We start from the raw sequence: 15,163 nt of genomic DNA, 5'->3' as shown, positions 1-15,163 counted from the left end.
GGATGCAAGAATTAACACGGGGTTTTTCTGCAGTTTAGGAAAAATGTACGGAGAATTCCAAATGGACTGAGCACTGAATACTTTCTGAGAACTTACCGATTAGTGAAAGGCTTGGATAGAGTGGATGTGGAGGGGATGTTTCCACTGGTGGGAGAGTCTAGGACCAGAGGTTACAATCTCAGAATTAAAGGAATTAAAGGAAGATGAGGAGGAATTTCTTGAGCCAGAGGGTGGTGAATCTGTTGAATTCTTTGCCACAGTGGAGGCCAAGTCAGTGGATATTTTTAAGGCAGAGATAGATAGATTCTTGATTAGTACGGGTGTCAAGGGGGAGAAGGCAGGCGAATGGGGTGAGGAGGGAGAGATAGATCAGCCATGATTGAATGGCGGAGTAGAACTGATGGGCCAAATGGCCTAATTCTGCTCCGATCACTTATGACCTTATGACACTGGGGAAACTCCTACTTCCGCTGTGTTTACTATGGAGGAAGTGTCCCAATAAATGAACCTTGGAAATGCAAGACAAACTTAAAGAAGGCACACATATTCTTATGATGCTAAAATGTATCCAAAGCTTTGCAATTGAATTATCATTAGTTTCGATTACCCTTATTCTGCAGAGAAATGCAGCAACTATTTTGTAACTAAACATTCTACTGCCAACTCAGATAAGTTAGAAACACATTTCATTTCCTGACAATTTGTTTCTAGAACATTAAATATCTGTACATTGTGGCTTGCAGTGTTTTTTCATTGTTTTTAGTTATGTTAAAATAGACTGTTCTTTTACAATGCAGAGCTTGATCCTGCAATAGACAATAGGTGCAGGAGGAGGCCATTCAGCCCTTCGAGCCAGCACCGCCATTCAATGTGATCATGGCTGATCATTCTCAATCAGTACCCCGTTCCTGCCTTCTCCCCATTCCCCCGGACTACGCTAGCCTTAAGAGCTCTATCCAGCTCTCTCTTGAATGCATTCAGAGAATTGCCCTCCACTGCCTTCTGAGGCAGAGAATTCCACAGATAACCACATAAGCCTACCCAAACAGCAAGGATAGTCACATTACAAATCACTCAAAAGTCCGTCCAACTTTGTAGAAACAAAGAACTGCAGATGCTGGTTTATACCAAAGATGCAGGAGTAACAAAATGCAGGAGTAACTCAGCGGGTCATGCAACACCTCTGGAGAAAAAGGATAGATGGCGTTTCAGGTCGGGATCCTTCTTCAGACTTGAAAGAACAACTTAATTTCCAATTTGTAGAAACAAAGAACTACAGATGCTGGTTTATACCAAAGATAGACACAAAGTGTTGGCGTAACTCAGCAGGTTAGGCAGTATCTCTGGAGAAAACGGATGGGTGATGTGATGTCAGGACCCCACCACTGGACCCGAAACATCACCCATCCTTTTTCTCCAGAGATGCTGTCTGACTCGCTGAGTTACTCCAGCACTTTGCGCCTATCTTTAAGTTCCAATTTATTTGGCCTATTCTCTATGGTTTTGAAATTACTCAAATGGTAATTATTCAAATAAGCTCTGATATTAAATGGCGAATACCACAACCAAAGCTGAAACAATCTAGGCCACACATTAATAAAATAAACTGGAATGGCTGGTTAGTGATGATGAGCATTAATATTTCTTCCTCTCATTATAGGGATTTGAGGCCAGATCCAATGATTAGAAGTGTGGGAAAACTGCAGGTGCTGGTTTAAATCGAAGGTAGACACAAAATGCTGGAGTAACTCAACGGGTCAGGCAGCATCTCAGGAAGAGAAGGAATGGGTGATGTTTCGGGTCGAGACCCTTCTTCAGTCTGGACCCGAAACGTCCCACATTCCTTCTCTCCCGAGATGCTGCCTTACCCGCTGAGTTACTCCAGCATTTTGTGTCCACCTTTCAGTGATTAAAGGATTTATCTAAGATCAACAATGGCAAATAGAGTCCAAGTGATTATGAAGATTATGGAGATTTTGCTGCAGTATTCCACTCTAAAAAAGCTCACCACATATTTGGGTTATCAACCAAACAAACAAAAGATCATTCAGAGGAAATCAAATCCTGCGGTGAGGATTTTGTAAATGGCACGCGATCCCCTCACTGGTTCTGGGTTGTGAGCTATTTTCGTCCAATTTGGATGACAATAAAGCTATCTTGAATCTTGAATCTTGAATTTTAACCAAGCAATCTGATTTTTGATGAGATAAATGATACGATATTACCAATGATTACTATCCAGCTCAACTGTATTTGGTGGAGTAGAAGAGAATGCTATATGTAGAGGCAGAGATTGCTGACTGTGCTCTCTGCTATAATGGTTAGAATTTTCACTAGAATCTTAGGTTAAATGCTCTGATAAAAATTAAAATAAAAGATATGGTGGTGTACTACCACTGGAACCAAGTACTAAATGAAAACATCACCACCTACAATTGCAGTGAAATCATCCCTAAAAACATGCAGAGGAGGAAATCATAAATGTTCAAAAATTGGAATAAAACCTTAAGAAACTGCAAATATATATCAAGTGCATTAACAACTGCATTACAGGTTAACATTTCCAGTGGTACTATTCCAGAAATAATATTTTCTTACATGGGCAGGCTGACAATGCTTTGTACTTCCATTAATGACCCCAAAGTTAAATTGTTATGATCCATTTATGGCGTCTTAATTTTGAAAATGGGGTCTTATTCCCTGGCAGCCTAATATATGTTGAAGCCTTTTCATCGTTTGTTCCAGCTATTTAAAAAAAAAACAAATATAATCCTTTTGCTGAAGAGAATTTATTTTATTTTATTGTAATGAAGAAAGCGAATGGTATGTTGGCATTCATAGCAAGAGGATTTGAGTTTAGGAGCAGGGAGGTTCTACTGCAGTTGTACAGGGCCTTGGTGAGACCGCACCTGGAGTATTGTGTGCAGTTTTGGGCTCCTAATCTGAGGAAAGACGTTCTTGCCTTGGAGGGAGTACAGAGAAGGTTCACTAGATTGATCCCTGGGACTTTCATATGAAGAAAGACTGGATAGACTAGGCTTGTACTCGCTGGAATTTAGAAGACTGAGGGGGATCTTATAGAAACATATAAAATTCTTAAGGGGTTGGAGAGGCTAGATGCGGGAAGATTGTTCCCGATGTTGGGGGAGTCCAGAACAAGGGGTCACAGCTTAAGGATAAGGGGGAAGTCTTTTAGGACCGAGATGAGAAAACATTTCTTCACAGAGAGTGCTGAATCTGTGGAATTCTCTGCCACAGAAGGTAGTTGAGGCCAGTTCATTGGCTATATTTAAGAGGGAGTTAGATGTGGCCCTTTTTGCTAAAGGGATCAGGGGGTATGGAGAGAAGGCAGGTACAGGTTACTGAGCTGGATGATCAGCCATGATCATATTGAATGGCGGTGCAGGCTCGAAGGGCCGAATGGCCTACTCCTGCACCTATTTTCTATGTTTCTATGTTTCTATGTAATAGTATAATCAAATGTTGTCGTCATCCTGCCCTTAAACCTGTATCATTCATCAATGTCATAGTGGACATGGCTGACCACAACTGAATGTAATTGACACTAATGAATTTGGAAGACTAGGCGAGATGGCCAGATGCCAAAACGTTGACAGAAAATCGAATTCTTCAGGACTGCGCGACTGCTCTGAATTTTTCAATAACATATTTACTTTCAAGATCTCACCAAGTTCATCAAGAGACAAAATAACATGGCGTGATGAAACACTGCACTTCTCAAAGACATTTTAACCTTTCAAACCGTTCAGCTTTCAGCATGCCCTGTGAAAACGTCACTTTTCATTAAATCTATTAGTTGTGACTCACTCTAATTAACACTCCACATAAAAGACACTTGGACAGGTACATGGTACATGGATAGAAAAGATTCAGAAGGGGCAGAAAGTGCTGGAGTACCTCAATGGGTCACTCCAGCTCTTCCGTGTCTTTTTTTGTAAACAAGTATGTGCAGTTCCTCATTTCTACGAAGATTTAGAGGGATATGGGCCAAACGCAGGCAAATGGGACCAGCTTAGATGAGGCATCGTGGATGTGTTGGACCAGAGGGTATGTTTCTGTGCTGCATGACTAAAATATATTTTAACAGCATTGTGGCATCCTCATTGCCTAGAAAGTCAACTTCATACCAATTGAGTCAGAACTGAATTGCTCTGTTCAATGAGCATGAAACAAGTCTTCTTATCAGAAATCAAGTGCGGAGATATCCAACTGACATCCAAAATGCATTTTTGTGAACATCAAACAAGGTCATGATCAGGTTTGGTGGTAACGCTTCCTTGTCTTATATGCATTACAATACTTATTAAATCATATTGTTTAAGATCAAGAATGGGCAACTACAATTAGGTAGACAAAAGGAACTGCAAGTGCCAGTTTATAAATATAAAGTCACAAAGTGCTGGAGTAACTCAGCGGGTCAGGCAGCATCTCTGGAGAACACGGATAGGCGATTTTTCGGATCGGGACTCTTCTGCAAACTGAATTAGCATGAATCATAGCGTGAATCATTCTGATGAAGGGTCGCAACTCGAAACTTCACCTAACCATGTTTTCCATACATGCTGCCTGACCTGCGAAGTTACTCCAGCACTTCGTCTTGTTTTCCACTGCACTGAAGTATCTGCAATACTCCAAAACAGGAAGGATATATATAATTTTTGGAGGAATAAAGGCTTATTTAATGAACCAGCAATGTTTCATTATGTTGCTTACTGAGAGTTCAATGATAACAATGTTTACCGACCAGAGGAAAGAAGTATGTTTCTTTATGTAGGACTAAAGAAAATCCCAAGGCTTTTTATAAATACAGAACAAACAAGAGGATAACTAGGGAGAAGGGAGGGCCACTCTAAGATAAAGGAGGGTACTATGTGCTAGGTGTCAGAGGACGTTGGCAACGAACTAAACTACTTTGCATCTGTATTCCACAAGGAAAAGAGTATAGGTGCAGAATTAGGCTGCTCAGCCAATCGAGACATCTCTGCCCTTCAATCATGGCTGGTCTATTCTTCCCTCTCAACCCCATTCTCCTGACTTTTCACCGCAACCTTTGACGCCCTTACTAATCGAGAACCTATCTATCTCCACTTTAAAAATACCCAATGACTTGGCCTCCGCAGCCATCTGTGGCAATGAATTCCACAGATTCACCATCCATTTGCTAATGAAATTCCTCATCTCCATTCTGAAGCGAGGTTATTTTATTCCGAGGCTGTGCCCTCTGGTCCTAGACTCACCCGCTACTGGAATCATTCCCTCCACATCCACTCTATCTTGGTCTTTCATTATTCGGTAGGGTTCAATGAGACCTCCCCTCATCTTTCTAAACTCCAGCCAGCACAGGCTCAGAGCCATCAAACACTCCCCATATGTTAACCCAATTATCCCCAGGATCATTCTCACAAACCTCCTCTGGACCGTCCACCTGACATCAGTCTGAAGAAGGGTCTCGACCCGAAACGTCACCCATTCCTTCTCTCCTGAGATGCTGCCCGACCTGCTGAGTTACTCCAGCATTTTGTGAAATAAATAACCTCCTCTGGACCCTCTCCAACGCCAGCACATCCTTCCTCAGATATGGGGGCCCAAAACTGCTCACAGTATTTCAAATGCAGTCTGACCAGCGCCTCCAAAAGCCTCAGCATTACATCCTTGCTTTTATATTCTAACCTTCTCGAAACCAATGCTAACATTGCTTTTGCCTTCCTTATTACCGACTCAACCTGCAAATTTACTTTTTGGGAATCCTGCACCAGCACTCATTAGTCCCTTTGCACCTCTGATTACTGAATCCTCTCCCCATTTAGAAAATAGTTTGTGCCCATATTCCTTCTACCAAAGTGCATAACCATGCAATTTGCTATGCTGTATTATACATCTGCCACTTTTTTGCCCACTCTCCCAACCTGTCCAAGTCATTCTGCAGACTCCATACTTCCCCAAAACTACCTGCCCCGCACCTATATTTGTATCATCTGCAAACTTAGCCACAAGGTAATCAATTCCATCATCCAGTTTAACATTTAACGTGAAAAGTGGCAGACCCAACAACGCCCCCTGCAAGCGTCACTAGTCACTGGCAGGCAACCAGAAACGGCTCCTTAATTTCACACTCTTTTGACAGTCAGCCAATCTTCTACCATCTATTCATTGCTAGTACCTTGCCACGTGCCATGGATGATAGTGAGATCAGTGGGGGAATTATAATATGGCAGTTTGAGAACATGTGGGACTCTTGAAACCCATTAAAATTGATAAATCCCCCAGGGCCTGATGAGATGTGCAGTAAGGTGGCATGCTTGCCTTCACCACTTTGTTGCGGCAAGTCATGTCTTACTAATTTAACTGAGGTTTTTGAAGAGGTGACCAATGACCAATGTGAATGATATGGCAGTGGATGCTGTCTACATGGGTTTTAGTCAGGCATTTGATGAAGTCCCTTCTGGGTAAGCGGATGCATTAGATCCTTGGTGATTTAGTAGTTTGGATTTTGGCTTACCCATAGAAGACAGAGGGTTGTGGTGGAAGGGTGTTATTCTGGCTGGTGGTCTGTGACCAGTGGTGTTCCGAAGAGATCTGTACAAAAACCTCTCGAAGGTTTTTATTCACAAAATGCTGGAGTAACTCAGCAGGTCAGGCAGCATCTCGGGAGAGAAGGAATGGGTGACGTTTTGGGTCGAGACCTATTGTACAAGAACCTCTATTGGTTGTGATATATAAACAATATGAGTGTAAATGTAGATGTTGGTTGGTAATTTGGTGGGAAAAAACCCAGAATTGATGGAGTTGCAGACAGTGAGGAAGGCTGTCAAAAGATACATCGTGATTTAGATCATTTACAGATAAAGCAGAGAAAAGGCAGATGCAGTTTAATCTGAACAAGTGTGAAGTGTTGCCCCTTGAGAAATCAAATGCAAGGGGAAAGAACACTGTTCTTTGGCCAGACGCTGAACAACATTGATGTAGAGAGGGATCTTGGTGCCTAAATCCTAAATCTCTGAAAGTGGCAACACAAGAATGGTTATGAAGGTGTATGGTTTGCTTGCCTTAAAATATCGAGGCACTGAGTACAAGAGTCAGGACGTTGTGTTACAACTTTTAAAAACTTTGGTTGGAATATTGTGTGTAGTTCATGCGTTCAGGGAGCAGAATAAGGCCATTCGGCCCATCAAGTCTACTCACCATTCAATCGTGGCTGATCTCTTTCCCTGTCAACCCCATTCCCCTGCCTTCGCCCCATAATCCATGACACCTTTACTAATCAAAAATCTGAAAAATCTCCGTCTTAAAAATATTCTGGTCACCCCTTTACAGGAAGAATGATTTTGGCCTTGGAAAGGGTGCAAAAGACATTTACCAGAACGCTGCCTGGATTCGATGGTATTAGCTAGTGTCAGAGGTTGAGGAGAACTATATAAAATTATGAGACATAGACAAATAGACGGTCAGAATCTTTATCGTCAAATAGTAGAGGGCATCACTTTAAGGTCAGAGGGAGAAGGTTTAAAGGAGATGTGTGGGGCCAGTTTTTCTTGTACACAGAGAGTGGTGGGTGCCCAGAACGCGCTGCCTGGGGGAAGCAGATATAAAACAGTGACGTTTAAGAGGCTTTTAGATAGGTACGCAGATTTGCAAGGAATGGAACGATATGGACCATGTAGTGGCAGAGATTAACTTGGCATCATGATTGACACAGACATTGTGTGACGAAGGGCCTGTTCCTGTGCTGTACTCTTCTATGTTCTATAGTGCGAAGGCATGGCTGCATTTAAGTTGGCGTGTTTCTTTTTACTTCATTTATTCTAATAGTTGCATATCCCCAAGCTCAATTAGAGATATTGGTGAAAGCTGCACGATGATTAAAGTCAATAGTCAATTTTATTTGTCACATACACATAAATCATAAACCAACACCAAACAAAATGAAATATCCATCACAGTGAGTCTCCTCCAGTCACCTCCTCACTGTGATGGAAGGCCAGAATGTCTTTTCTCTTCCCCTGCCGTCTTCTCCCACGGTCAGGCTGTTGAAGTTGCCACGTTCCAGGCCGCGCCGGACGGTGAAAGGTCCGCGGCGGGCCGACCCAAGCCTCGCGATTCGGGGCGGGCGAAGACTCTGTCGGAGCTCCCGATGTCGGCCCCCACCCAGGGCAGGGCCTGCGAGCTTCCGATATCCACGTGGCCCACGGCCGAAGAAGCCTCCGGATGCGAGTCGCAGCCGCTTCCGCAGCGCCACCACAGCCTCCGAAGGCAGCCAGATCCGCAGATGGTAAGTCCGGTGGAGGCCGCCAGCTCTAGGTGCTTGGCCGATGGTAGGCCGCAGCGGGAACGGAGATATGACCCAGAAGACAAAGGTTGGGTCTCCGTTCGGAAGAGACAATTTTACAGATCCCCCCCCCCCCCCACATAACACACAACCACAAAAAACACTACATCATATCTAAACTTGTAATGTACTGTTGCAGATTGGGAGAAATTAATCATCTAGTTCAGATCACTGAGTCTATGCCAACCAGAAATCACTCATTCGCACTAGTTCTATTCTAGGCTAACTTTAAAGCAATGACACACATGCACAGACAGCAAACTTGGCATTTGTTATGCATCTACGAGATAAACACAAAAGAAGAGTTCCCTTCAAGGGGGATAAAATTGCAAACTTTAACAAAGATTTAGGTGACTGGGAGATGTACAAAGGACAAAAGGTCATAACATACGGTATGAGTAACAAAAGGGTAGTAAAAAAAAAATTGCAGGTGATATCAAAATCGGCACCAAAGGAAAATACACACCGACATGTAAATTAAGAGCAAGAGCAAGTTACACAGTTCCTTGAGCTAGTTCTGTCAATTAATATCGAGAGTACCATTAGAATGCTGTCTTGAATGGAGCTTTGCATTTATGAGGGGAGACTGGGTTTGTTTTTTATGGAGCAGAGGAGGTTGATTGAGGGGAGCACTGATAAATGTACATGACACGGGCATGGATGGGGTCAATAGTGGGAATCTTTTCCCTAATGGCTGAGGTATAGAACGCCTTGGATCATACCAGTAAATGGGATGCAGAAAGTTTTTAATAGCTTGGTCATTTTGAGCCAAAAAGTCTGCATCTGTTCTCTTTGACTCTAAATTCGACAATAGGGGATCGTGAGCCCAACTCAAAGACAAACAGAATTTTTAAACTTTATTGCCCATTCTCTATTACGAAATAACTCTTGCTAAAATAGGGTTTTCAATCTGGTGAGATAACATGGAACCAGTGTGAATAAGTGATCAATGGTTATCGTGGATTCTGTGGGCCAAAGGGCTTGTGCTCACACTGTATCTTTAAAATAAACCATCAAATGTATTACTCTGGAACTCAGTACAATAAGTTGATGCACACTAGGAATTATTTTGCTACACATTAGAGCTATAATTCAGAATTAGCCCGTGCGCAGACAGAAGCTTCCCTTTGCAATTCGTGAATGGCCCTCATGGCCAAAAGGTCTCCACGCAACAAATATTTTGGTATGGGTCTGAACATCGCAGAGAGGGAGAATTGCGAACCAAAGAGCATAGGTTTAAATGGAAACTATTTAATAGGAACCTGAGGATGTTTCCACATCCAAGAGAATGTGCAGACTCTGGAAAGGGTCCAGAGAAGGTTTACAAGAATGATCCCAGGAATGAGTAGGTTAACCTATGATGAGCATTTGTCGGAACTGGGCCTGTACTCGCTGGAGTTTAGAAGGATGAGGTTGAGCTCATGGAAACGTACCGAATAGTGAAAGGCTTGGATAGAGTGGATGTGGAGAGGATGTTTCCACTAGTGGGAGAGTCTAGGGCTAGAGGTCACAGCCTCAGAATTAAAGGATGTTCTTTTAGGAAGGAGATGAGTAGAAATGTCTTTAGTCAGAGGGTGGTGAATCTGTGGAATTATTTGCCACAGAAAGCTGTAGAAGCAAAGTCAGTGGATAATTTTAAGGCAGAGATAGATAGATTCTTGATTAGTATGGGTGTCAGAGGCCAAGGGGAGAAGGCAGGAGAATGGGGTTAGGAGAGAGAGATAGATCGGCCATGATTGAATGGTGGAGTAGACTTAATGGGCCTAATTCTACTCCTATTCCTTATGACCATATTTCCAGAGTTTCTTGAAGGTAAAAAGTTACCATATATGGATATCTCTAAAACTTGGGAAGAATGGTTATTAGTTACAAATTTCTGTTTCAATAAATAACACAAGAGTATTTCAGATAGAATAGATCCCAGATTTTCCTGAACAATTAAATTAATCAACTACTCCAATTTGGATACCAATTGTGCCCAAGTTAATGGTCGCCAATGCAAATCACAAATTTCTTGTAGCCTGTTTCCAAGCTGTATCCCTAAACTAAACTGAAGGAAAAGTGATTGCATACCACTGGCCTTCACACCACAGTTCTTCCTGCTGATCAAAATGTCCAACCAATGGTCAATATAGGCTACTTTGAAAAATGCATGAACCAACTTGCCAGCAAAATTAACCCCAAAGTACTTTGTTGAAATGCTGGGTGAGTACGCTTGATTAAATTAGAAAGAGCTGATTTCACAAGTGCAATCCTATACAATATGACTCTCTTGATGTTTGTATGCAGTTATCGAATCGGTAGGATGTTTGATCCTGCAGGCTAACATGGGCCATTTATCTTTCCGATGCGAGGACTGATACCAACAGTGACCCGAACTGAGGGATATGGGCAAAATGCAGGCTGGTAGGACTAGTGTAGATGGGACATGTTGGTCAGTTGGGCAAGATGGGCTGATGGACCTGTTTCTACGATTGAGACAGTAAATGGTCTGGGCCTTGGAATGGAAGTGTTCATTGGTGATGTTCTAACCCACACCGATAAACACACAGCCACCGTGTATAAAAACATGAGAGGAATAGATCGGATGGACGCAGAGTCTTTTGCCCAGAGAGGGAGAATCGAGAACCAGAGGACATTGGTTTAAGGAGAAAAGATTTAATCGGAATCTGAGGAGTAACATTTTTCCACACAAAAAGTGGTGGGTGTATGATCGAGCTGCCAGAGGAGGCAGTTGAGGCAGGGACAAGCACAATGTTTAAGAACAATTAGACACGTACATGGCTCGGACAGGTTTAGAGGGATATGGGCCAGGTCGGACTACTGTAGATGGGGCATGTTGGTCGGTGTGGGCAAGTTGGGCCTGTTTCCACGCCGTATCACTCTATGACCGAGACAGCAGATGGTCTGGGCTCTAGAATGGAAGTGAGCCACTCTCTGGTTGTGATGTTCAGACCCGTACCGAGAAAAGCGCACGGCTCTCTGACTTTGCTCCTTGCCGTATCTCTCTGGCCGACAATAGGCACAAAATGCTGGAGTAACTCAGCGGGACTGGCAGCATCTCTGGAGAGAAGGAATGGGTGACATTTCCCGATCGAGAAGAGTCTCGACCCGAAAATGTCGCCCATTCCTTCTCTCCAGCAGAGATGCTGTCTGACCCGCTGTTGTTACTCCAGCATTTTGTGTCTACCTTGGATCGAGAAGAGTCTCGACCCAAAAACGTCACCCATTCCTTCTCTCCAGAGATGCTGCCTGACCCGCTGACATTACTCCAGCATTTGTAAGAAAATAACTGCAGATGCTGGTACAAATCGAAGGTATTTATTCACAAAATGCTGGAGTAACTCAGCGGGTCAGGCAGCATCTCAGGAGAGAAGGAATGGGTGACATTTTCGGGTCGAGACCCTTCTTCAGACTGTTGACCCTTACTGTCTCCAGCATTTTGTGTCTACCTTGGATTTAAACCGGTATCTGCAGTTCTTTCCTACACATTCTCTCAGCCCGACCAGCAGTGATGGTGATGACGCGTCAAGATGGAGATACAGACCACCCTGGCACTGCTGCTGGCCTTGCCTGCCATCACATCACACCGGCCCCCACGTTGGGAGCCTGTGCGGGTGGGGAATGCGCGCTGCCGGTGGGCGCTGGTTTGTGGCGGCGGCTGCAGCAGCAGCTCGCTGCCCGGGGAGGGGAGGGCTGGAACCACGTTCTCTCTTACCCGGTAGCTGCGGCTCCCGGACGCCGCCATCTTACCGACGAATGACCTTCCAAAGCGGAAATGACGCGCGCGCGTGACGTCGGCAGAGGATGGGGTGGGGGCGTGTCCGAATTCGGCGTGACGTCACGGGTTGGCGCCAAACCTTTCAATGTTGCAACAACCAAGAGACACGTGGAGCTGCAGATGTCTCGACGCGAAATGCCTGGAGTAACCCCAGCGGGCCAGGCAGCATTCTCTGGAGAGAAGGAATGGGTGATGGGTCGCGTCGAGACCCTTCTTCAGACCGAGAATCAGGGGAGAGGGAGATACAGAGATAAGTCAAGTCAAGTCAATTTTATTTGTATAGCACATTTAAAAACAACCCACGTTGACAAAAAGTGCTGTACCATCAGTTCAGGTACTAAAAACGAACATGCAATGGCACACAAACATAACAGCATTTACATAAACAATTCACAGCGCCCCCTCAGAGGGCCTCAAACGCTAGGGAGTAGAAATAGGTTTTGAGCCTATGGAGGGGGCAGTTCTGATGGGGAGAGGGAAGCTGTTCCACAGTCTAGGAGCTGCAACCGCAAAAGCGCGGTCACCCCTGAGCTTAAGCCTAGACCGCGGGATAGTGAGTAGCCCCAAGTCAGCCAACCTGAGGGACCTGGAGAAAGAGTGGTGGGTTAGAAGATTTTTGATATGGTGGGGGGGGGGGGGGGGCAAGCCCGTTTAGGGCGTTGTATGTGAATAGGAGCTTGAAGTCGATTCTGTACCGTAATGGGAGCCAGTGGAGAGGCCTGAATCGGGGTGATGTGGTCCTTTTACGGGTACCGGTAAGGAAGTGTTAGGTGTGAGGAGACATCAAAGGGGGTGGAGAACTTGAGAAAATGTAATCATTGTTAGCTACGAGAAGCTGACAACGAAGCATACAGAGATAAAATGTGTAATCAAGGACAGTCAGACCGGTCGGCGAACTAGAAAGGGGATGGAGGGAAGGCAAGGGTCACTTGTTTTCCAGAGTTAGATTTAGCTCTTGGGGCTAAAGGAATCAAGGGAGATGGGGGGGGGGGAAAGCCAGAATGGGGTACTAATTTTGGATGATCAGCCATGATCAAATTGAATGGCGGTACTGGGCCTAAAGGCCTACTCCTGCATCAATTTTCTGTTTCTATGAAGTTAGAGAAGTAAATATTCATACAGTTGGGGTGTAAGCTGCCCAAGCGAAAATGTAAGGTGCTGTTCCCCCAATCTGCGCTGCGCCTCACTCTGACAATGGAGGAGGCCCAAGACAGAAAGGTCATTGTTGGAATGGGTGGAGGAGTTAAAGTGTTTCACAACCGGGACATCAGGTAGATTTAGTTGGACTGAGCTGAGGTTTTTCAGCAAAACTATCGCCGAGCCTGCGCTTGGTCTCACCGATATATAGGAATCCACCCCTGCAAGTGGATACAGTAAATGAGGTTGGAGGAGGTGCAAGTGAACCATTACCTCACCTGAAAAAGCAATTGAACCTCTGCCTCACCTGTAAAACCAATGTACAAATACAGGATAATAAAGGGAATAAAGTTTAGTGCCAGATAAAGTCAAATTAAAGATAGTCTGAGTGTCTCCAATGAGGTAGATGGTGACTCAGGACTGTTCTGTTGGTAGGATGGTTCCGTTACCTGATAACATCTGTGAAGAAACTGGAGCTATGAGTTTTCTGACTGCTGTATCTCTTGCCTGATGGGAAGGGGCAGAAAAGGGAATGACTAATGAAACTCATCCAGGATGCGTATCCTGGATTATACATAAGGCGCTGCAGATGCTGCTTTACAAAAAAAGACACTAAGTGCTGGAACTGCAATATAAGAGTGCTGGAGTAACTCAGCAGGTCACATCTCTGAGGAATATTGATTGGTGATGTTTTGGTGGATCGTTTGTTCATGCACGGAACTAATGTGAAACCATGAAAGATATGCCACTCAACTATTATATCTACTAACTGCATTACTCTAATGCTTTCAAATGTCAGAAAGCTTTGAAAGGGTGTATACACAAAGATGAGATCTATTTAATGGTGGCAGGGAAACAAAATTGACCAGGTCCCGATGATAAAACACAGTGCTGGAGTAACTCAGCGGGTCAGGAAGCATCTGTGGAGGATGTGGATCTGCGACATTGTGTTGGGACCCTAGACTACACTTTGTGTTTTACCCAAGATTCCAGCAGGTGGTTCTACGTCTCCAGGTTCAGATAAATTGCAGTCAGAACTCTGTTCCTTTCTCCAGAGATACCGAGTTTCCATTATCTTTTGTTTTTAGTCAAAATATTTTCCGATAAAGCAAGCATTAAAGGAATTGGTGCTAGAAGGAATCACAATACAATAAAGGCACGAATATTATATTCCCTGTTGACATTCCCACAGCAATAAATTGCCCATGTCCTAGTCTTGCTCATTAAGGCTGGTACCAAAAATGCCATGGTAATCATTGTAATTGTTACATTCTGACTGGCAGTGTGTTTCTGAACGACTGCACATGTTGATGGATCATATTGGATCCTATTCTCTCATCTCTGATTGGATATAATCTCACTGCGTCTCCTTCATTGCTGTAATTCCCCATAGCTAAGAGATTTCTCTGCAGTAACACGTTCAATATCCAGCGACCACTGTTGAGTTTACCATGCTGGTAAGCATGGGGCATTAGCTCTTTCCATCACAATCAAAAGGAAGTGAGGAAACAAATGGAGCAGGTGCTACCAATCCCCAACAATATTCCCCACATTGGTAAGCAGACATTTCAGTGTTGAGTGGATGCCTGCTTCTAAAATAAGTTATTTTGCAGAAACACAAGGAAAGGTTCCCAATATCTAAAGAAATAAAAATGCTTCAAAATTGAGCCCACTGACTCTAGTACCCTCAGAATACACCAGTTTTTATGCCATAACTGTATATTAGAGGTACTGTTGCAGTGAGAAAATCAGTTTAATCTCAGCATTGCCTTAAAGTACCAAATATATAATTTACACTATCCATGCATGCTGTCAACCTAAAATTAAACCTATCAACCTGCCAGCGTTCCTCAAAGGTAGTTTCGAGCCACTGTGTATTGGAACCACTGCACTCTGTG

The 15,163-nt window shown here is 43.9% G+C and overlaps 1 protein-coding gene across 1 annotated transcript in view; it reads right to left on the bottom strand.

Annotated features, from left to right (window-relative positions):
- The window catches only part of timm44 (translocase of inner mitochondrial membrane 44 homolog (yeast)), a 78,180-nt gene extending 66,074 nt beyond the window's left edge, over positions 1-12,106 (bottom strand). Inside the window, exon 1 of the mRNA XM_078423607.1 lies at positions 12,066-12,106. Coding sequence (XP_078279733.1) covers positions 12,066-12,095 — 30 coding nt within the window. The 5' untranslated portion in view covers positions 12,096-12,106. The remainder of the gene's footprint in view (positions 1-12,065) is intronic.
- Positions 12,107-15,163: the final 3,057 nt, after the last annotated feature.

The sequence above is a fragment of the Rhinoraja longicauda genome, chromosome 28, assembly GCF_053455715.1.
Source record: "Rhinoraja longicauda isolate Sanriku21f chromosome 28, sRhiLon1.1, whole genome shotgun sequence".
Taxonomy (NCBI): domain Eukaryota; kingdom Metazoa; phylum Chordata; class Chondrichthyes; order Rajiformes; family Arhynchobatidae; genus Rhinoraja; species Rhinoraja longicauda.
The sequence above is the reverse complement of the archived record's forward strand: the minus strand, read 5'-3'. Positions and strand labels throughout refer to the sequence as shown.